The 23,155-nt window shown below is 46.5% G+C and overlaps 1 protein-coding gene across 3 annotated transcripts in view; it reads left to right on the forward strand.

Annotated features, from left to right (window-relative positions):
* Window positions 1–23,155, forward strand: part of TMEM181 (transmembrane protein 181) — a 133,017-nt gene that overhangs the window by 50,011 nt on the left and 59,851 nt on the right. Inside the window, exon 1 of one of the 3 annotated variants that reach the window (XM_038771519.1) lies at window positions 17,827–17,842. The exons of the other annotated variants lie outside the window; for them this stretch is intronic. Within the exon in view, the coding sequence (XP_038627447.1) occupies window positions 17,832–17,842 (11 nt within the window). The 5' untranslated portion in view covers window positions 17,827–17,831. Of the gene's footprint in view, window positions 1–17,826; window positions 17,843–23,155 lie in introns of those variants that run through there. 3 annotated transcript variants of the gene reach the window in all.

Below are 23,155 nucleotides of genomic sequence, written 5' to 3' on the forward strand. Positions count from 1 at the left end.
TAAATAGAATAGATATGTACAAGTAAAATAAATAAATGAATAGAGTAATAAATATGTACAAACATATATACAGGTGCTGTGGGGAAGAGAAGGAGGTAAGATGGGGGGGATGGAGAGGGGGACGAGGGGGAGAGGAAGGAAGGGGCTCAGTCTGGGAAGGCCTCCTGGAGGAGGTGAGCTCTCAGTAGGGCCTTGAAGGGAGGAAGAGAGCTAGCTCCTCCTTTAGCATCTTTTTACTTCCACTCTCCTTTTCTTCCTCCCTCTTCCTCTCCTTCCCCTTTTCCTCCCTTTCCTTTCTATTTCTTCCTGCCCCACCCCCCAAGTTCGCCCCCTCTGCCACACTCAGAAAGAAAAATCGGTGCCCCTGGCTTCTACTAGAGAAGAAGCGCCATCTCCATAGGCCGCCTAGCCTTGTTTCCCTCCGCTCATAATGACTTTTCAGTCTGCCTTACGAAGAATTCTTCTTCTGTGGGAAGAAGGATAATCATGTGCATCAGCATTGTCTGCGTGGTACCGGACTGACCAGAGAGGTTTACCCAGAATATTTTACTGGGCTGTTATTTGAGCCACCCTAGCATTTTGGGGGCTGAGTTTTGAAAATTGGTCAACTAATCAGCGGGAGTTTTAGATAGAAGGCATATAGGCAAATAAGAGCCGAGTAAGAACATTTGTGTGGATTTTTGTTGTTGTTGTTTCTTTTGGCAGTAGGTGCAGATTTATCAGCTGACTGTGTTTGAGAACGATTGATTTAGATTGTTGCCTGTTAGCCATTGGCATGTGACCTGTTATGCCGAGATTCATATTTCAATAAGAGACTTTGGATTCATCCAAAGAGCATATGTCCTTTGTTGAGCTGCGGAAGGGTATTCAGGTGTTACAGGGTACACCCCAAGCTTTCATTTAACAATAATAATAGTAGTAATGATGATGGCATTTATTAAGTGCTTACTATATGAAAAGCACTGTTCTAAGTTCTGGGAAGGTTACAAGGTGATCAGGTTGTCCCACAGGGGGCTCACAGTCTTGATCCCCATTTTACAGATGAGGTAACTGAGGCACAGAGAATTTAAGCGACTTGCCCAAGGTCACACCAACTGACAATTGGCGGAGCCGGGATTTGAACCCGTGACCTCTGACTCCAAAGCCCGTGCTCTTTTCCACTGAGCCACGCTGCTTCTCTAAAGGGAGAATTTGGCTAGGGTCAGCGATATTTGAACCTGAGGCCTCTGGGCAGTGGCTCTGGTCACCACAGCTCTCACGGTCGGCTCTGTCCTCCACAGTTCTCATCGGCGGCTCTGGCTACAGCGACTCTCAAAGGGACTGAGAAGTGCACATCACTCTAGTTGAGGGGGTCACTTTCGGGGGCGAGGATCAATCAGTCAGTGCTATTTACTGAATGCTTACTGAGTGGAGAGCACTGAGCTAAGCACTTGGGAAAGTACACTACAATAGAGCAGGTAGACAGTTCCCCACTCCTTTAGACTCTAAACCTGTGGGCAGGAAATGTGTCTGTTATAGTACAGTGCTTTGCACCCAGTAAGTGCTCAATTAATACAATTAATAATAATATATTGTACTCTCCCAAGTGCTTAGTAAGCGCTCAGTAAATACAGTTGACTGACTGTCTGCCCACAGTGAGCTTACAGTCTAAAGGCCAGTACTACGAGTTATTTTTTCAGTATTCCTAACAGAAGCTGACTTCACCACCATCATTTCCTCCTCCTCCACTTCTTCCTCCTCCCCTCTGGCTCCTCTTCTCCCTCTAGACTGTAAGTTCACCATGGGCAAGGAACGCGTCTACCAAATTCGTTGTATCGTACTCTCCCAAGTGCTGAGTGCAATGCTCTGCACAGAGTATGCACTCAATAAATACCACTGATTTGATTCTCCTGCTGCTATTACCCGCTTCTTATACACCTTCTTCTCACCTCTGCCTCCTTGATATAACCGACACTTCTTCATCTTGTCACTGCAGCTTCCTCCTCCTGTTGCCCTTTTCCTCATGCCATGGCCACCTCTGCCACATCTGTAGCTCCCTCCTCTCCTTTTTCTGAGCCTGATGCTGGCCCCCACCCCTTTCCCAGTTTTGCCGATCACCCTACCCATTGGAGGCAGGAAGAAGGGAAGTGGTCCCATGGTGGGAAAAGGAATGCTAGCCCCAGGTTGTGACATCACATATTATTCATCTCAGGAAATTTTTGCGGAGACTGTAGACAAGGATGTCGCTTTAGAAAAGGTGGCAAGGTCTGCAGGTTAGCATGGGATTAATAGCGATGGTACTTGTTAAACGCTTACTATATGCCAAACACTGTTCTAAGCACTGGGGTAGTTACAAGGTAATCAGGTTGGACACAGTCCCTGTCCCACATGGGGCTCACATTCTCAATCCCCATTTTACAGATGAGGGAACTGAGGCCCAATGAAGTGACTTGCCCAAGGTCCCACAGCAGACAAGTGGCAGAGCTGGGATTAGAACCCACGACCTCTGACTCGCCACTAGGCCATGGTGCTTCTCACAGAGGCATTACACTCTATGGGGGCAAAAACAGTGCATGACTAGCCCCACACCAAGTTGACAGATCAAATGTTGACATTAAATCTGAACTCTCTTGCATTTCTTTAACTGATAAATGTGGTATTCAGTAAGTGCGTACTATGTGCCAAGCGCGTAGTACAAAAAGCAGCATGGCCTAGTGGAAAGAGCATGGTCTGAGAGTCAGAGGATGTGTTCTACCCCCTGTCTGCTATATGACCATGGGTAAGTCACTCCACTTCTCTGGGCCTCAGTTACCTTATCTTTAAAATGGAGACTGCGAGCTCCATGTGGGACAGGGATTGTGTCCAACGCTGTTTGCATGTATTGCTGGAAATGCGAAATCCCTACTAGTCCATTCACCCCAGTGAGGTACAAGTGACTAGTCAGAGGGTAGAGGACAGAGTTGTGAGCAAGGGTGTCCCAAGACCCTGGTAGGGTCAAAGGAAGGATGACTCGAAAGGGACAAGTCACCAGAGCAGAAAGGCAGGAAAATGGCTGTTCATCCGTTCACCCCAGTGTGGTAGGAGTGACAACAGCTCCAGTCTCATCTCCCACTGCAGCCTTTATTACAGCTTCAAACAATCAGACTCACAGGGAATGTAACAGTTTAACAGCAATGGCCTGTTTACCTGTTTACTCTGTTTGCTTGAGCAGGAACTCCTGATAACATGTCTTGTTTACAGGAACACCTTGCTTAATACTGACAAGAGGTAGTCCTTGGTCAAAATGGAGTCACGTAGGCTAAGGCCTTGAGCAAAATGGAGTCATCTAGGCTAATAGTTCCTAACAAATTCCCCTCTTTGATCCTGAGGGTCGCTCCTCCCCTCATAGATCACAAGAGGTAGTTCATGTGTAACAGGCCCTCGAACTCCTCAGCAGTAGTAGTAATCACGAACATTTTTTCCATGCAGCATCGCAGGCAGAAAAGGCAACAGGACAGTAGACCGGTGACGAGCGAAGTTCCGATCATAATGAAGGCAGGACTCAACCAGCCCGAGAGCCAACCTGGAAACCACCCACAGAGCTGGTCCAGCAATGAGACTAGGCCAGAAAAGGGAATTTCCTCCTTGAATCACAAAGGTCTTGTGCAAAGCCGTATACAGCATATACACGGAACCTGTCCCTGGATGACGAGGTCCCACTAGGCTGAGTAATAGCCCGGTCGACAGTAAGGACCTAGAGTCTGGCAGAGAATGCCGGAGGCTACGCCTTGCCAATCACGTACATACAGTTGGAAGGGTTTAGCATAATCCGGCAGACCCAGTGCAGGGGCTGTTGTTAGGCTGTCGCAGTGTATTAAAGGCGGTCTCCGCATCCGGAGACCATGCAAAGGGATCAGGGGCATCCTGCTTCAACAGATTAAACAGTTTGGTTTTTAGCCCAAACTCAGGAATCCAAGGGCGGCAAAATCCTGTTGCACCCAAGAATCTATGTAATTCACGTTTAGAATAAGAATATAATAATAATAATGTTTGTGTTTGTTAAGTGCTTACTATGTGCCAAGCACTGTTCTAAGCACTGGGGTAGATACAAGGTAATCAGGTTGTCCTACATGGGGCTCACAGTCTAAATCCCCATTTTACAGATGAGGTAACTGAGGCACAGAGAAGTTAAGTGACTTGCCCAAAGTCACACAGCTGACAAGTGGCAGAGCCGGGATTAGAACCCATGACCTCTGACTCCCAAGCCCATACTCTTTCCGCTAAGCCACGCTCGTTCTAGAATGGGGGTGTGCCATTGCACAGAGAGCTTGAGCGCGACTAGGGGCTATGGCCTGCTCACCAGAGTGCAAAATAAACCCTAGATACTTCACCTCATCTTTACAATACTGCAATTTCTTTCAGCTCACTTTTAATCCCAAAGAAGGTAAGAATCGTAACACCAGCAAAAAGCCAAGCTTACAGAGCTCTGGGGAATCCCCAACAATAAGAAGGTCGTCGATGTATTGGACTAACCCCACCCCGGTTGGCAAATGAAGGGGTAGATGGGCCTTATATAGTGCTCTAGAAAAAACTGTAGGAGAATGGACAAAGCCCTGGGGGAACCGAGTCCATGGCAACTGCCTGGTTCCCCATGTACCGGCAAACAGATACTGGCTTTTCCGAGAGACTCGAATTGTGAAAAAAGCACCAGTCAAATCGATGCAAGTAAAGCTTACTTCCGAGGCGGGAATCCTATTGATGATTACGGTGGGACTAGGGACCACAGCATGTAAAGGAGCCACAGAGGCGTTAACTGCCTGTAGATCCTGCACGAACTGGTAGGTTGGCGGATTGCCTGGTTTTCCTATGGGCATTAATAATAATAATAATAATAATAATAATAATGGTATTTGTTAAGTGCTTACTATGTGCAAAGCACTGTTCTAAACACTGGGGAGGTTACAAAGTGATCAGGTTGTCTCACGGGGGGCTCACAGCTTTAATCTCCATTTTTACAGATGAGGTAACTGAGGCACAGAGAAGTTGTGACTTGCCCAAAATCACACAGCTGACAGTTGGCAGAGCCTGGATTTGAACCCCTGACCTCTGACTCCAAAGCCTGTGCTCTTTCTACTGAGCCATGCTGCATATTGCAAGGAGAATGGCACTCCCAGAGGATACCCTGTGCAAGAAACTGCTGAGCTGTAGGTTCTAGGCCCAAACGTCCTTCCGGGGACATAAGATATTGCCGAATACAGAAACAGTTCTGCCTGCCGCAGGAGGCTGACATCAGCTGGCCCCTGACTCCAAAGGTCGGAGGGTAAGCTCTTTAAATCTTCACCTAATTCCTCCCACCCCACCCTTCAACACCGGCCTCTTCCAGAAGGCCCTGGGCTCTTCCAGAAGGCACCGGGCAATCGGATCTGGTTTACCTAACATGCCTTCAATTATCAAAGGTAATCCTTGGGGTACACACATGATAGTGGCCCTAAGTTTACAAAGCAAATCCCTTCCAAGTAAGGGTGAAGGTGTGGAGGGAATCATCAGGAAAGGATGATGAAATCCAATCCCTTCTATCTAAACCTGCAAGGGTTGCGTCTGTGGCACTGTTTGGGCCTTGCCTCCCACCCCTACAATACTTATCCGACTCTTTTCCTTTGCCCCAGGGGGGAAATCGGGGATCGGGGACCAGGAGGGTCCTGTATCAAACACCTATAGGTCTTATGGTTTATAAGTACCTCGCATAAGGGTTCAGAAACCAAGGATAACTTCAAAGGGGCCCTATCATATGGTTCATAATACTCTTCGTCCTCAGGCCCCAAATAGGGAACATCTACCCCGATCCACAAACCAGGGTTTTCTTCTTTATCGGGGTACTCTGAGCATTTCCTAGTCATTAGGGCCCCTCAGGATCCCAAGCTCCTATTGGCCCAAAATCACATCCATTGTTCTGGGGTCCCGGGGGTTGTGGAGCCCAGGACCTTTGTTGCTGTTTGCCTGGGGGTGGTCTTGGTTAAACAGTTTTCTTCGAGGTCAATTTCGCTTAAAATGGCCCTCCTGATTACAAAGGAGACACCTACGAGCATCTGATGAATTCCTTAGGTCCCCGGATCTGACCACTAACACTTTGGCCTGTTGGTCCTTTTGTAGGCCACGAACACGTGGAGCGATAGTTCTCAATTCACTCATAGATTTGGTCTGCCATCCCGGACAATATTTCGCAAAGTAATCCTGATAAAGTCCTTGCTGGACAAAGGCGGCTGCAAGAACACACCTATCCCTATCCTCCTCGAAGTTAAGATGAACCATGGTCTCTCCTGCCTCCGAGAGGCGCCAATAGAACTCATCGAGATGTTCTCCTTCCCTCTGCGAGTCTGTGGAACATAGCCCAATCTGGTTTTTTTTTTCCCCCACTTCCTTTATTGCAATCAGTAAAGTCTGACAGGCCCGATCCAAACGGGCCAGTCCCTGGTCCATATTCAGATCCCATCCCGGACCATTAAGGGGCCAGGCCACATTGGCTCCACCCTTATTCTGCAGTTAAACAGTCTGGGCTCAGACCTGTGCCCTTTCATCTGCAGTGAAGAATAATTCTAACAGGTCAACCAGATCTGTCCACGTAGGTTGGTGGGTGCAAATAATTCCAGCCAGCTGTCATTCTACCTCCCGCAGATTCCTTTGAAAAGGGGGCGTATTTTGTTGCCACAAGATCAGAATCTGGGGGTCAAAGGGAACACATTGTCTAATGGGAACTAATACCGGTCCTTTAGCCCCCTGGGTCTGATGATAAGTAGGTACTGGAGCCATTACCCCAGGGACTAATGACGGGGTAATGACAGGAAATTCCCATGGTTGAAAATACGGTGGAGGGACCCTAGGAGAGGTCCCGGGAGTCTGCGTAATAGGATACACACTGGGACTCGGACTGAGGTCGATTAATGATCTTTCTTCCTTCTCCTGGAGCCCTGGCAGAGTTTCAGAATGGTGTGCCCAGCATTACCAATAACAAATCTGATTGGGTTTGATCTTCACTACTATCTCTTTTAATTTTTGTAAATGTGAGGGTCAAACATCCCTTCTTCAGGCCAGAACATATTGCCCGAGGCATCTTTTAATTTTAACCAAAACTTATGACACCATGCTAATTGATTCTTAGATATTCCCTTTTTTAGAGGCAGATGTCCATGGTTCCAGGATTGTAAGACTGTATTCAGGCAGCCATTAGGTTTTGAGGATCAATTACCCATAATAAATTTTCCTGGGGCGTCCCCCACTTTTCCCCTCTTATACGGGGGTCCTCCCTTTACCGGGGGAGCTTCCATCCCTATTCCAGGACTATCCTCCCCCTTTACTGGGAGATGCTGTCCCTATTCTGGGACTCCTAATTGTCATCCTATATCTGGACCTTTCCTGGGTTTCCTGGTCTCCCTTTCTGGTGGGTGAAGAACTCAGAAAAGACTTCCCCCTTCCCTAAAGACGGGGGTTGTTACTCACATAGCTGGCTTGACGGGAGAGGCGTTTTTGCTGGATCCTTCACTGAGCCTGTCTTCCTGACCTCCTACAGGGTCCCCTCGTGGTCGCCAAAAATTGTTGGAAATGTGAAGTCCTGACTAGTCCGTTCACCCCAGTGGGGTACGAGTGACTAGTCGGAGGATAGAGGACAGAGTTGTGAGCAAGGGTATCCCAAGACCCTGGTGGGGTCAAAGGAAGGAAGACTTGAAAGGGACAAGTCACCAGAGCAGAAAGGCAGGAAAGTGGTTGTCCTCCTGTTCACCCCAGTGGGGTAGGAATGAGAACAGCCCCAATCCCATCTCTCACTGCAGCCTTTATTACAGCTTCAAACAATCAGACTCACAGGGAATGTAACAGTTTAACAGCAACGTCCTGTTTACTTGTTTACTCGGTTTGCTTGAGCAGGAACTCCTGATAAGATGTCTTGTTTATAGGAACTTCTTGCTTAATACTGACAAGAGGTAGTCCTTGGTCAAGATGGAGTCACGTAGGCTAAGGCCTTGAGCAAAATGGAGTCATCTAGGCTAATAGTTCCTAGCAGTATCTACCTCAGCACTTAGTACAGTGCCTGGCACATAGTAAGCACCAACAAATACCCAATTATTATGTTAAATAATTGGAAGTTCAGTGGAATAAACGTTTATCCAAAAGTGCTGAGGATGGGTATAAGTTCATATGGCTCCCCCTTTTAGACTGTGAGCCCACTGTTGGGCAGGGACTGTCTCTATATGTTGCCAATTTGTACTTCCCAAGCGCTTAGTACAGTGCTCTGCACACAGTAAGCGCTCAATAAATACGATTGATGATGATGATGGTTCAAACGATATTGAGTACTTGGAAACTAATCAAGGAAGGCTTGTTGGATGGATGAAGTGGGATTTTAAGAGGGCTTTGAATGTGGGGAGAGCTGGGGCTTTGAATGTGGGGAGAGCTGTAGATGTTGGATTCGTGGAGGAATGGAATTCCAACCTGGGAGAATAGCATCAGTGAGTGGATGGAGGCAGGGGAGTCGAGAGATAGGTCCAGTTAGGAGGCTAGCTTGGGTGGTGTGACGGGGGTGAGTTGGAGAACAGGGAGGCGGGGAAGAGAGGAAAAGTGGAGCAAGTTGATGGAGGGTTTTGAAAGCCAAAACTTGGATAACCTTCTCTTCCCACTCCCATTTCCCAGGCACCAACTCCCTGGTCTTCCACGTGTTCCAGTTCTGCATCTTCTCTCTCTTAAGCACTTGTTTGCTCATTTCGCCTTCATTTGGTTTGACTTTTCTTCCCGAGTGTGTTGCTCTTCTCTTGGTACAACTGTCTGTACACAGTAAGCGCTCAGTAAATACGATTGATGATGATGTTGTTTCCTTGTTGGAAATTTGGTTTCAGGGGGCAGGGAGTGAGGGGAGAGGAGTTGTGTACATCCCCTTCTGTGTGTCCTGAAATGTTGGATGATTTTAAAATTTAACAATTTAGTAATTCACGGCACTGTGAACAGTGGCAGGACATCTTTTGCCTGAAGAAAGCAAACAGTTGAATGAAGGAGACTGTTAGGGAAGAGGACGTGACCAGGTGTGTTTCGGTGCTGGAGTCTGTGGGGGAGAATCAGATGGAAAATGCCAGAGGTCAGAAACTCCCGTAAAAAACAGCTGGTCAAGTTCTGTCATTTGATGGGTGGCAATTTATGACAACGGGGAGAATGTCAGATTAGATCAGGAACCGGAAAGAAAGTGAAGGGAAATATCAGAGGAGGAAGGAATTGACAAGGGTTACTTAATCGTGAAGGAGAATCTCCCAGGCCTCCAAATGCTTACAGCTTGTCAGTTAGTGTTATTTACTGAGGACTTACTGTACTGCAGAGCACTGTACTAACCACTTGGGAGAGGACAATATAACAATTAACAGACACATTCCCTGCCTGCAGTGGACTATGCAGAGGCACTATGGGTTAGTAATCTAAGAGGGGAACCTCAGGGGGCCGGAATTCTCACTCCTGTTCTGCCTTTTGGAAATTGTCATTTGGGACCCCCTGATGCCACTGCTGCCCTTCAGTCAATCAACCAGTGGTACTTATTGAGCTCTTACTGCGTACAGCGCCCAGGCTCAGTCAGACATCCAATCATATTTATAGAGCATTTACTGTGTGTAGAGATCTGTACTAAGCGCTTGGGAGAGTACACTATAACAATATAATAGACACACCTGCCCAATGTGAGTTTATAGTCTAGAGGGGGAGGCAGACATTATTATAAATAAATTACAGATCTGTACATAAGTGCTGTGGTGGTGGTGGTGGGGAGATGAATAGAGGGAGCAAGTGAGGGCAGTGCAGAAGGGAGTGGGAGAAGAGAAAAGGAGCTCTTAATCAAGGAAGGCCTCTTGGAGCAGTTGTGCCTTCAATAAGACTTTGAAGGCAGGGAGAGTCATTGTCAGATTGGAGGAGGGAGGGCTTTCCAGGCCAGAGGCAGGATGTGGACGAGTGGTCGGCGATGAGATGGAAGAAATCGAGATGCAGTGAGAAAGTTAGTATTAAAGGAGGAAAGTGTGTGAGCTGGGCTGTTCTAAGTGCTTGGGTGAGGACAGTACAACAGAGCTGGTAGACACCTTCCTTATCCCCACTGAACTTACAGTCCAGAGCTCCTCCTATGCTCCCCTAATTCTGAGTTTTCCTCCTGAGGCTAAATTAATTGATGAAGGGTCCTGACTGGGCTCCTAGAGGAAAGGTAAGTGGGTCCGGTGTTCCAGGAAGGTAGCCGCGGCACTTGTACACCAGACATCCTGTTCCCAGTGCCAGAGGCAGAATATTGGAGCTGGGTGGACCAGTACACTGATCCCAGAATAGCCTTGCTGTGGTCTTTTAGCTCCTTCACCGAGTGTGTCCATTGTCTAGAACATCGGGGTGGCTTTCGTTTAAAAAACAAAAGTGGTGGTTTTCTAAAACTATATTGCTCTGCGATGGGGCACAATTTAGAGTGGAGAGAGGACCCGCCTCCTCTCAATTTGGAGAACCCTGTCTCCTTCCTCTTTCCATTCTTCGGCTACCCTCCCCTGGAGGGAGTAGCAGAGGGTAGGCTTTTGATCTGACCAGGGGGTCCTCAGAAAAATTGAGGATCCATTGCCTTGGGCAAAGTTACTTTACCTCTCAGAGCTTCAGTTCCCTCACCATGTTAGCGCCAAAAGGTGAGCTCTGAGAAATAGCAAGTGCAAAGTGTATGACACCGTGAGCAGTGGGAAAAAGCGTTCTAAGGATGCTCTGGGCTGAGGGGTTTACAGGTTGTGAACAGATGCTGAAGATGGGCCTTTCAAGGCCTGAGTAGAAATCAAGTTTGACACACAGCCTGTCTTGGATGGTAAGGACAATTGCTAAACTCTGGCTTTCTAAGGAAGCAGCCAAGCCCCGGTGAAAGATGTTGGGTTTGAGAATCAGAGGGCCTTCATTCTTTCATTGTCGTACTTATTGAGCACTTACTGTGTGCAAAGCACCGTACTAAGTGTGTGGGAGAGTACCATATAACAACAAACATATTCCTTGCTCACAAAGAGCTCACAGTCTAGAGGGGGAGGCAGACATTAATATATAGTAAATAAAAAGATAAATGCATTACATATATATACATTTGTGCTGTGGGATAGGATGGTGGAAGAATGAAGGAGCAAATAAGAGCAGCACAGAAGGAGTAGGAGGAGTGGAGGGCTTAGTCAGGGAAGGCTTCTTGGAGGAGATGTGCCTTCAATAAAGTTTTGAAGTGCAGGAGAGCAGTTTTCTGTCTGATATGAGGAGGGAAGGTGTTCCAGGCCAGAGGTGGGATATGGGTGAGAGGTCGGCGGCGAGATAGACGAGATTGAGGTCCAGTGAGTAGGTTAGCATTAGAGGGCTAGGTTATGTCGGCTGGGTTGTATCAGGAGAGCAGTGAGGTGAGGTAGGAGGCGGCAAGGTGATGGAGTGCTTTAAAGCCAATTGGGAGGAGTTTTTGTTTGATGCTGAGATGGATGGGCAGCCACTGGAGTTTCTTGAGGAATGGGGAAACATGGCCTGAACATTTTTGAAGGAAATTGATTTGGGCAGCATAGAGAGTATGGACTGGAGTAGGGAGAGACAGGAGGCAGGGAGGTCAGCGAGGAGGCTGATACAATAATCAAGGCGGGATAGGAGAAGTACTTTCATTAATGTGATCTGAGTTGTGATTCTGGCTCTGCCACTTGTCTGCTGTGTAACCTTGGGCAAGTCAATTCCCTTTTCTATGACTCAGTTTCCTCAATTGTAAAATCAGGATTCAATGCCTGTTCTCCCTCCAACTTAGACTGCGAAGCCCCATCAGGAGACCTGATTAACTTGAATCTACCCTACTGTTTAGAACAGTGCTTGGCACACAGTAAGTGCTTAACAGATGTGTGTGTGTGTGCGTGGGTGTGTGTGTGTGTGCGCGTGTGGTGTTTTGCACACATTCCTCAAGAAACTCCAGTGGTTGTCCGTCCACCTCTGCATCAAACAGAAACTCCTCACCGTTGGCTTTAAAGCACTCAATCACCTCACTCCCTCCTACCTCACCTCGCTACTCTCCTAACTATAACCCAGCCCGCACACTTCGTTCCTCTAATGCTAACCTTCTCACTCTACCTCGATCTCGTCTATCTTGCCGCCGACCTCTCGCCCACATCCTGCCTCTGGCCTGGAACACCCTCCCTCCTCATATCAGACAGATAATTGCTCTCCTTCACTTCAAAGCCTTACTGAAGCCTCCAAGAAGCCTTCCCTGACTAAGCCGTCCTCTTCTCCCACTCCCTTCTGTGACACCCTGACTTGCTCCTTTCATTCATCCCCTCTCCCAGCCCCCAAGAAGCCTTCCCTGATTAAACCCTCCTCTCCTCTTCTCCCACTCCCTTCTGTGACACCCTGACTTGCTCCCTTCATTCATCCCCTCTCCCAGCCCCACAGCACATATGTATATATCTGTAATTTATTTATTTTTTATTGTTATTATTGGGGATTGTGGCTGAAAGATGTTAAAATGTGGCAGATAACTGAAGAAGTTAATTCTGCAGTTAAAAGCTATAGGGAGCTGGAGCAATAACTGATGCTCTTGTTCCATGCAGGTTGAGTCCCCGTTATATGGAATTGACTCTCAAATTTTGTATTTTTTCAAGTTGTTTAAGCAGCATCCCTTAATGGAAAGAGCACGAATCTGGACGTCACAGGATGTGGGTTCTAATCCTGACTCCATTGCTTGTCTATTGTGGACAAGTCACAACTTCTGGGTGTCAGTTTCCTCATCTGTAAAATGGACTTTTTACAGATGGCCTAGTGGACATTTTACAGAAGCAGCATGGCCTAGGGGATAGAGCACTGGCCTGGGAGTCGGGGGTTACGGGTTCTAATCCTGGCTTCACCATTTGTCTTCCGTGTGATCTTGGGCAAGTCACCTCTCTGTGCCTCGGTTACTTCATCTGTAAAATGGGGATTGAAACTGTGAGCCCCACATGGGACAGGGACTGTGTCCAACCCGATTTGCTGGTATCCCCACCAGTGTTTAGTACAGTGCCTCGCACATAGTAAGCACTTAACAGATACCATAATGATTATTAAATCCTACTCTCGTCTACTTAGACTGTGAGCCCCTGTGTGGGACAAGGAAATATGTCCAACTGAGTTATCTTGTATCTTCCCCAGCTCTTAATACAGTGGTAAATAATGAGCTATTAACAACTACTATAATTATTAGTAATAGTAATGGCAACCTAAGGGTGCTTTCACACCAGAGATGAAGTATGCTTGGAAACCAATTGATCTCCCTAACATATGCCCTTATGTGAAGTGAATTGTACTTCTTTGGAGGGGCAGGCCTTCTCTTGTACTGCTTGAATCAAATTATGAGACCCTGTGGATAATGTTATGGTTTCAATAAAATATAATATGAAGAAATCCATTGTCTGCCACTAAGCTAAGTCATTTTGCTTCCCAAGTTCCACTGTGACCTCTGGTGTGTTGTGTCAGATAACTCAAATTAACCCAACCACTCTTGGGCGTTAGCTTTTAGGCTAGATCTGCAATCCAGGCATAGGTTGTGGTGTTGTTTTTGTTTGGGTTAGTGTAAAGCTGTGTACCATAGTCATAAGGACTGCTGATATTTGTCAGTATCAATGCTGCATTTTGTTTTTTGTTTGGGTTAGTGTAAAGTCGTGTACACTAGTCATAATGACTGTTGAGGTTTGTCAGTATCAATACTGCTTTAGCTGCCAGACTACATTGCTCTTTGGGGAGAAATTACTTGGGCAGGGTTACGCTCCTTTCAAACCTTATATCGAGAGGTGTAGAGCCTTGCCAACTCCCTGGGCCATCAGTTGGCTGCGTCAGGTCACCAGCTTGGGCCACTCATTGAGTGACTGGGAACCAGTTCCAGGCAATGGTGTCACGCCTTTCATTGGAACTTGGGAAGAAGAGGTTTTCTGGAGCCGACTCGACTCTCCCCGCATGTCCTCCGAATGAAGGACGATGGGTCCGACACCAGTAGGAAGGTCGCCCAGTGTCTGATTTGCTCTCATCTTCCAGGGATCTATCCTCTCAAAACAGTGGTATGCTATTTCAGCAGGTTGTCACGCTCCTGTTATCAGGTGGTGGAATTCGTGTAGCCATGTTGGAAGGCTGTTTCTGGCAATCGAATAAAGCTCCCATCATCAGAGGCTGCGTCTTAGTCCTTTAAAGCAAGAAGATACTCATTGCAGCAGACACCTGGAGTTTAGGTCAGGTCTGAAGCTCTGTAATGCTACTTGCATAAAACCCAAGAGCTGAACATAGTGGGCTTCACAGACGGGAGGACTGGGTCTCCTCGTGAAATTCCAATTTTCATCAGGTGGATGACTGGGATGTTATTTTGAATAGAAGGACTATTGAACTTGGGCTCATTCAAAACCGCTGATGAACTACATTATTAGATGAAGAGAAACCCAGGGATTCGGTGCCAAAAAATGGTCAAGAGAAAATCAGCTGTGGCTATAAGTCATGCTACAGTCTTATCTAGGACACACTTCTTAAAGATTAGGTTCTTAAGCCAAGTTCTAACCAGGCAGGACCTTCCGGCTGCACCGGTCTGTATTGAGTTGAATTATTAGTCGAATCAGTCGATGGTATTTTTGCGCTTCCCGTTCTGGTAAGCACCGCCGTGTGCCAAAACCATGATCCCTGCTGTGGGCGGAGCGGGGCAGCAGATGTCAATAGTGTATGGAAAAGCAGGCCCAAGAATAAGGATGTCATGGTTAGTAACACCAGTATACTGGGGTGAAGTGACCAGATGAATTATTGAATATGTGTAGACGTTCATGGTCAAGGTGGGTGGCAAGAACATGGGCTGGGGAAGTCAAGAGGATGTGGGTTCTAATCCCGGCTCTGCCACTTGTCTGCTGTGTGACCTTAGGCAAGTCACTTAACTTCTATGCCTCTGTTACCTCCTTAAGACTGTGAGCCCCAGGTGGGACAGGGACCGTGTCCAACCTGATTTCCTTGTACCTACCCCAGTGCTTAGAACAGTGCTTGGCACATAGCAAGTGTTAAACAAACCACGGTCATCATTATTATTATTGTTAGTAAGAGCAGAAGGGAGAGGGTGTTTGAGGAGCAAAAATCCCTCTGCTCTGCCTCTCTCTGCCCCTAATGGCTCCTCTGGTCAATCAATCAATCAATCAATTGTATTTATTGAGTGCTTACTGTGTGCAGAGCACTGTACTAAGCGCTTGGGAAGTACAAATTGGCAACATATAGAGACAGTCCCTACCCGACAGTGGGCTCACAGTCTAAAAGGGGGAGACAGAGAACAAAAGCAAACATACTAACAAAATAAAATAAATAGAATAGATATGTACAAGTAAAATAAATAAATAGAGTAATGAATATGTACAAACATATATACATATATACAGGTGTATATATATATATATATATATATATATACTTAGACAGCGAGCCCCTTATAGAACAGGGACTGTGTCCAACTTGATTAACTTGATTATCTTGGCTCTGCCTCAGTGCTTAATACATTGCTTGGCACAAGGTAAGCTTTTAACAAGTACCGTAAATAAAAAATTGTTATTGAATTACCACCTTCTCAGTGGGATTCCTTCCTTTCATCATCACTCGATGAAGCCACATGACTTCTTGTCAGCTCCATCACTAGTGAAGGTGGCAGTAAGCACTGTTCTTTCTGGGTGATGCCTGTTTTTGTTCTTATTGTTTTGTGATGTGATGGTTGTTGTCTTAGTATTGGTCGCGGGCAAGGGTGAGGGCAGTGAAACAGGAAAACTGGGCTCCATTTCCCAGAAAGTGTCATAGAATGTGTCATCAAAAACTCTGTCAACCCCATGGCGCCCACCCTCCAGAGGGATTTGAAGTGGAAAGGGAGGAGCTGTAAACCCAATGTAGGACAGGGACTGTGAAGCAGCATGGTGTAGTGGATAGAGCCCAGGCCTGGGAATCAGAAGGTCATGGGTTCTAATCCCGGCTCTGCCGCTTGTCTGCTGTGTGACCTTGGGCAAGGCACTTCACTTCTCTGGGCCTCAGTTCCCGCATCTGTAAAATGGGGATTGAGACTGAGAGCCCCACGTGGGACAGGGATTGTGTCAACCCAATTTGCTCATCTCCACGCCAGTGCTTAGAACACTGCCTGACACATAGTAAGTGCTTAACAAATACCATAAATATTACTATTAATTATTATTATTATCACAGAATCTGGCACATAGTAAGCACTAAACAAATACCACAATTATTATTATCGCTGAGTGAATGGACTCCGCGACTCACTAGATTACCCTGGGATCAGAGCTGAGCTTGGGGTTTGTCTGCCTTCTATCCCTCTGGTTTTGGGGTTTTTTTCCATAGTATTCAAGATACTATGGTGGGCCACTTCATGGGGCTGGCCCAAGGTCAACCTTTTCCTCCCAGTTGGTTCCCTTGCCCTCTATGGGAGGGATTTCCTAGGGCTACCTCTTGAAACCTCTGACTTCATGCCATTTCGAGTGCTTTGCTTGCCCTCTTTTGTTTCCCCTCGAGCCCCGCCAATCCTGGTTTGGGAAGCCAGGGGAGCTCCTTGTCTAGGGAAGAGAAGCGGTCTCTGACTGTTGGCTTTGGAAGTGAAACAACATCGACCACGATTGAGGTCCCTTGTCATGTGGAAGAGATCATAGTTTTCATTGCTTAGTCAATGGTAGTTATTGAGCACTTACTGTGCGCAGAGAGCTTGGGGGAGTATGTTACAAAAGTAGAGGGGTGACCTGTTCCAGGGCCAGGTGGTAAAATAATTCCTTTGGAAAAGCACATGCTCTGCCTAGCCTTGTAGGCTTTATTAATCATTATTATCATTATTCAGATCAATCAATCATATTAGAGTGGGTTACTGTGTTCAAAGCACTGTTCTAAGTGCTTGGGAGAGTATTGTAGGGCACAGCATTTTTAATGGCATTTGTTAAGCATTTATTTTGTGTCAAGCACTGTTTTAAGTGCTGGCTTAGATAATTAAGTCAAGCAGGAGCCTACCCTTTCCATTCCTAGCATGGGCAGTGGCTAGCAAGTGGAAGGCAATCTGCTACAAGTGAAAACTCACCTGTGCTGGGCAACAGTGGCATGGGAGAGAGTTGAGGGTGGAGACTCAAGCTTACCACATGGTGAAGGCAATGGTAAACCAATTCCATATTTCTACCAAGAAAACTCTAAAGACATGCTACCAGAATGATTGCAGAGGGAGGTGGGGCACTCTGGGAGAGATGTGAGACTCTAGACTGTGAGCCCGTTGTTGGGTAGGGACCGTCTCTATATGTTGCCACCTTGTACTTCCCAAGCGCTTAGTACAGTGCTCTGCACACAGTAAGCGCTCAGTAAGTATGATTGAATGAATGAATGTGCTCATGGTGTCGCTGTGGGTCGGAAATGACCTGACAGCATAAGACAAGGCAAGACGCAAGTGCTAAGAGCGGGATGAATAAAGGACACAAATTCAAGTGCAGAATCTTGGGAAGCAGTGTGGCCTAGTGAATAGAGCATGACCTGGGTTCTAATCCTGATTCTTCCACTTGTCTGCTATGTGAGCTTGGGCAAAGTCACTTAACCTGTCTGTGCTTCTCAGTTCCCTCATCTGTAAAATGGAGATGAAGATTGTGAGCCCAACGTGATACAGGGACTGTGTCCAACCCAATTACCTTTTATTTACCCCAGCACTTAGTCCAGTGCCTGGCACATAGTAAGTACTTAACAAATACCACAGTTATTATTATTATTATTATTACTGTTGGAAGGAATCTTGGATTGGAATTTTAGAAACCTGACTTCACTAACTGGTTCTTCCCCTGGCTTGCTCTGTAGTTTCCTCCAATCTTCCTCTTGCCTGGCTCCTGAGAATGTTGTTCAGGTGAGTTTCAGGGCTGAGTTCTTCATTAAAGGGATGCTAAGCATTTAGTACAGTGCTAAGCACTTAGTACAGTGCTTTGCACACAGTAAGAACTCAAATGTGATTAAATGAATGAATGATTAGATGCTACGTAAATGCCTTCCATCTGGAAAAGGATACAGTGAGTGAGGAGATGTCTGCTAATATTTTGAGCATTTTCATGTATAGACTGTAAATGAAAGGCTGCAAGCAAACTACAAAGACTATATAGATATCCAGCTAGGTAGATTTATCTATGTGATGCAGCCTTGCCAGGAGTCACTCATCTGTGATGTTCCTAAGCATCCAAACTCTTTATAGTGAACGTCAGGAGCTGAGAACCCTCAGTAACAGGAAGACGGCCATGGTGCCCTGAAAGAAGAGGGTAACGGAGTAGATATCTGATTTGGATAAGGGTTTCGGCAACATGTTGAGATGGCTTGAGGTTGAAAGGGAGAGTATTTTTGGAAAGAAAGATTGAATTCCAGGTGCCATATGCAGGAAAGGATCAGAACGTTTTTAATGAGCCTGTAAGAGTATGGATTTGAACAAACCCGGGCACTCGATTTTTGACGATCCTGAGAACCTAAGGCTGACCGAACAAACCGCAGCACTGATTTTTTTTTCCTCTTCCCCACTATAGAGCTGCCTACCCATATAAACCTGCTAGTGATTTGGTTGAGGAGGCAGTCAGTCAATTGTATTCAGTCGCATTTATTGAGAGCTTGCTGTGTGCAAAGCATGGTACTAAGCACTTGGGAGAGTACAATAGAACAATAAACGGACACATTCCCTGCCCTCAGTGAGTATACAGTCTAGAGGGATTAACCAGAGAACAGTGCAGGAGCATTTCACCTCGTTTTAGCGATTTGGTGAGGATGATATTATTTGTTAAGCGCTTACTATGGGCCAAGCACTCTTCTAAGTGCTGGGGTAGATACAAGGTAAACAGACTGTCCCACGTGGGGCTCACAGTCTTAATCCCCATTTTACAGATGAAGTAACTGAGGCACAGAGAAGTGAAGTGACTTGGCCAAGGTCACACAGCAGACAAGTGGCAGAGCCGGGATTAGAACCCACGTCTTCTGACTCCCAAGCCCGTGCTCTTTCCACTGGTCCCAGGAAAGGTCTTTGGGCAATAAGGGGATCACTTCTGGGCTTGATTTGGGAGTGGGCAAGAGGCGTCTGGAAAGGACGTGAATGGGGTGTAGTGGTTCTCCACCTTAGCCCACTCCCTTGTCCCTGATCTCAGAGTAGCTCATTTCAGGGGGGAGTAGGGTTCCCTCACTGGCTGATTTTATCCCACAGAGGGAACTCTGCCTGCTTCTTGTCCTCAGAGAGGAGGGGTCTCCCTAGAGCACAGATCCTTGAAGTTGAAGGCACTGGGCAGTCATCCAGTCCATTTATCTTTGAGATGAGCTCTGTACTTAGTCCAGTGCTCTGCACAGAGTAAGAGCTCCATAAATGCCGTTGATTGATTGATAGCCGCTACCAGCATGGTCAGGCCCTGCCTCTTCAACATGCCAAGGCTAACAACTAGAAGCCCTGAGAAGCAGCGTGGTCTATCAATCAATCAATCAATCAATCAATCAATCAATCGTATTTATTGAGCGCTTACTGTGTGCAGAGCACTGTACTAAGCACTTGGGAAGTACAAGTTGGCAACATATAGAGACAGTCCCTACCCAACAGCGGGCTCACAGTCTAGAAGGGGGAGACAGAGAACAAAACCAAACATACTAACAAAATAAAATAAATAGAATAGATATGTACAAGTAAAATAAATAAATAAATAGAGTAATAAATATGTACAAACATATATACATATATACAGGTGCTGTGGGGAAGGGAAGGAGGTAAGATGGGGGGGATGGAGAGGGGGACGAGGGGGATAGTGCAAGTCAGAAGGACCTGAGTCCTAAGCCTGGCTCGGTCCCATCCCTGCTGTGTGACCTTGGACAAGCCACTTCACTTCTCTGGGCCTCGGTTCCCTCATTCGTAAAATGGGAATTAATATTGTGAGCCCCATGTGGGACAGGGACTGTGTCCAACCTGATTATCTTGTATCTACCCCAGTGTCCAGCACATAGTAAGCGCTTAAGTAAAAAGTCCCATTTTATTATTATTATTTTATTATAATAGGAGCTGGCCTAGTTGAAAGGAGGAAGAACAGCCAGAAACCCCATTTTGCAGCTGATAATTGAGGCACAGAGAAGTGAAGTGACTTGCCCAAGGTTACCCAGTGGTAGAGCCTGGATTAGAACCCACGTCCTTCTGACTCCCAAGCTCAGGTTTTATCCACTACGCTATGCTGCTCTTGGACTGTGAGTCCCACATGGGACTGAATCTGATTGTATTTATGGTATCTACCCCAGCCTTTACCAGAGCTTGGCACATAGTAAGTACTTAACAAATACTACAGTTTCTCTTATTGCTATTCAGGACTCTGTGTAAACTGTAAAAGCTTTTCCTTGCAATCACTGGGTGAAATCAGTGGATGTAGTCGAAAAGCCGGGGAAACCATTCAGAGTTGTGATTTCATTGGAGATCTGTTTGAGTGAGGGGTGGTGACCAATTTCAGTGAGACATCATAGAGGGAGATTATTTTAGCATCATCATCATTATCAATGGTATTTATTTAATGCTTACTATGTGCAGGGCACTGTACTAAATACAAAACAACAGAGTTGGCCGACTTCAAATATGAGGGACAGGTCCCAAGGAGCATAAAGGAAGTTCCGTGTCCACCTCATTTTCTTCCTTTTTTTAATGGTATTTAAGCACTGGGACAGTTACAACGTAATCAGGTTGGACACAGTCCATGCCCCACATGGGGATCACAGTCTTAATCCCCATTTTGTAGATGAGGTAACTAAGGCACAGAAAAGTTAAGCAATTTGCCCAAGGTCACACAGCTGACAAGTGGCGGAGCCGGGAATAGAACCCAGGTCCTTCTGACTCTCAGGCCTGGGCTCTATCCATTAGGCAACACTGCTTCCCTTCCTTTCAGCATTCCCTTCCTCCTCCTCTGTATTTGATAAGGGATGTGCATACTTCCAAAATGGAGGCTGTGCTTTTAAATACATATTCATTTTCTAGTTCGTCACCAAGCGATAACGTCTTCCTCTACCTTTCAGCTTCCCAGTGGGGAGCCCTTGGGGTTTGCCTGAACCCTGGAACACTCTCCGCTTCAGACCACAGGGTACCCTGAGAATAATGTAATACAGGCAGAGGGGGAAAAAGAGTTGGCCGCCCATATCTTTGTTAGACGTACTGCTGGAGGGTGGGGGGTGGGAGGTCATAACTAAATTTCTGCTCCTTACCAAGAGGTAAAACCATACTTTTTTAACCACCCCCTCACCAGTTGCAATGGAGCACTCCATTTAATACCTGGGGGAAAATAAAAGGAATAAAATTGACTTGTCAAGAGACAAGTCTTTAGGCTAACCCCTACCTCTTTGCCACCTCCGCCACCCACCAGTTTGGCTAAACCACCTCACCTCTGCCTTGCCCTGACCCGTGCCAGTCCCGGGCTCCTAATGGAAGAGAAGAGGAGTTATTGCCAAGGGGTCTTAGGTCATTTGTTTGGTGGAAAAATGGAAGCTTTTATTTCTGATCCACATCAGGTTCTGCCTCCTCACGATTGCCCTAACTTCCCTTAGGGCTGAAAAATACCCAACACTGGAGATGTACAGCCTTCATTCTCATAAAAATTGGCTTCTTGAAAAGGTAGAAAGCGGGAGTTGTCAGCAGGATCCACAACTAGTCTCCCTGTGTGCAGTATGCTCCCGGAACTGGCCAAGTTAGACTCAACAAACAAAGCCACCCAAGGGGAGAGGCTGACTCTAGGGAACTCCTCCTTATGTCTACAGAGAACAATCTGAATTGGCAGAGCTGAGTCTTTGTTCTCATGCTGCAGCCGGTATCCTTGAACCGGGATGTGGGTGTACGTGGAATCATGCCATAGAGAAAAGTGACCTTTTCATCAGTTTCCTCAGATAATGGAGTCCAGTCTTTCTTGGACAAAGCATGTCAGTATAGCTGGGGTATGTTGATATGCTTTGCCACTTGTCTGTTCCATTCTCTTTCTATATGTGGAACAGAACATTGGACAGGACCTCATCCTGCTCTCATCTTCAGCTAGCTTGGAAAAGCCACCTTTTTTTTAAAAAAAAATGATTGTTGTCAAATGCTTGCCATGTGTCAAACATGGTTCTAAGCACTGGGTTAGATACAGGTGAGTCATAAGCGCTGATATGTGAGAAAGGGAAAGCTAGTGGCCAGCCTTGAAAGTAATGGAAAGGATTGTTTTTGTGGTATTAAGTGCTTACTATGTGTCAGGACTGTACTAAGCGCTGGGTTAGGTACAAGCTAATCAGGTTGGACACAATCCACGTCCCACCTGGACCTCACCGTCTTAATCGCCGTTTTAGAGATGAGGTAACGTAGGCACAGAGAAATGAAGTGATTCGCCCAAGGTCACAAAGGTGACAAGTGACGGATCCGAGATTAGAACCCAGGTCCTTCTGAATCCCAGGCCCGTGCTCTATCCACTAGGCCACGCTGCTTCTCAGGTTGTGCTTGATGGGGAGGGAAGTGGGTAGACATTAGAGGTTTTGGGGGAGTTGAGAGGTGCGGGCTGAATGCCGCTTCAGGAAGGTAACAATAATAATAATAATAATTGTGGTATTTGTTAAGCACTTACTATGTGGCAAGCTGGGGTGGACACAAACAAATCGTGTTGGACGCAGATCCTGTCTCATGTGGGGCTCCCAGTCTCAATCCCCATTTTACAGATGAGGGAACTGAAGCCCAGAGAAGTGAAGAGACTCAAAGCAGCCCCGGGAGTTGTAGATGAGAAAAGGGAGAGGCTGGAGGCAGGGATGCCAGTGAGGAAGCCAGTGCAGTAGTCTGTGTTATGCCGAGAGCTTGAGTCTGTGTGGTAGGAGTTTGGCGGAGAGAGATGAGCTTTATGAACACGATGAACTGGTCACATCTCCCTGGGTCATCCTCCTGAACTTCTTGCCCTGTTAGATTCTAAGACCTTTTGTATTGCTACGTGGGACACAAAGTGTATTTTGGGGGGTTGGTTGTTTGTATGGAGGGGGCTAGGGTTAGGGTAGGGTGTGGAGAAAGCTCCTTGTAAATCATGAGAGAAAGGTTTGGAAACCATCATGGTAAAGTGACGTTCTTGGTGGAAAGAAATCTGGTGGCTTTATTTTTTTCCGAATTCATTCATTCATTCATTCATTCAATTGCATTTATTGAACGCTTACTGTATGCAGAGCACTGTAC

This window comes from Tachyglossus aculeatus, chromosome 2 (assembly GCF_015852505.1).
Source record: "Tachyglossus aculeatus isolate mTacAcu1 chromosome 2, mTacAcu1.pri, whole genome shotgun sequence".
In the NCBI taxonomy this organism is placed as follows: Eukaryota; Metazoa; Chordata; class Mammalia; order Monotremata; family Tachyglossidae; genus Tachyglossus; species Tachyglossus aculeatus.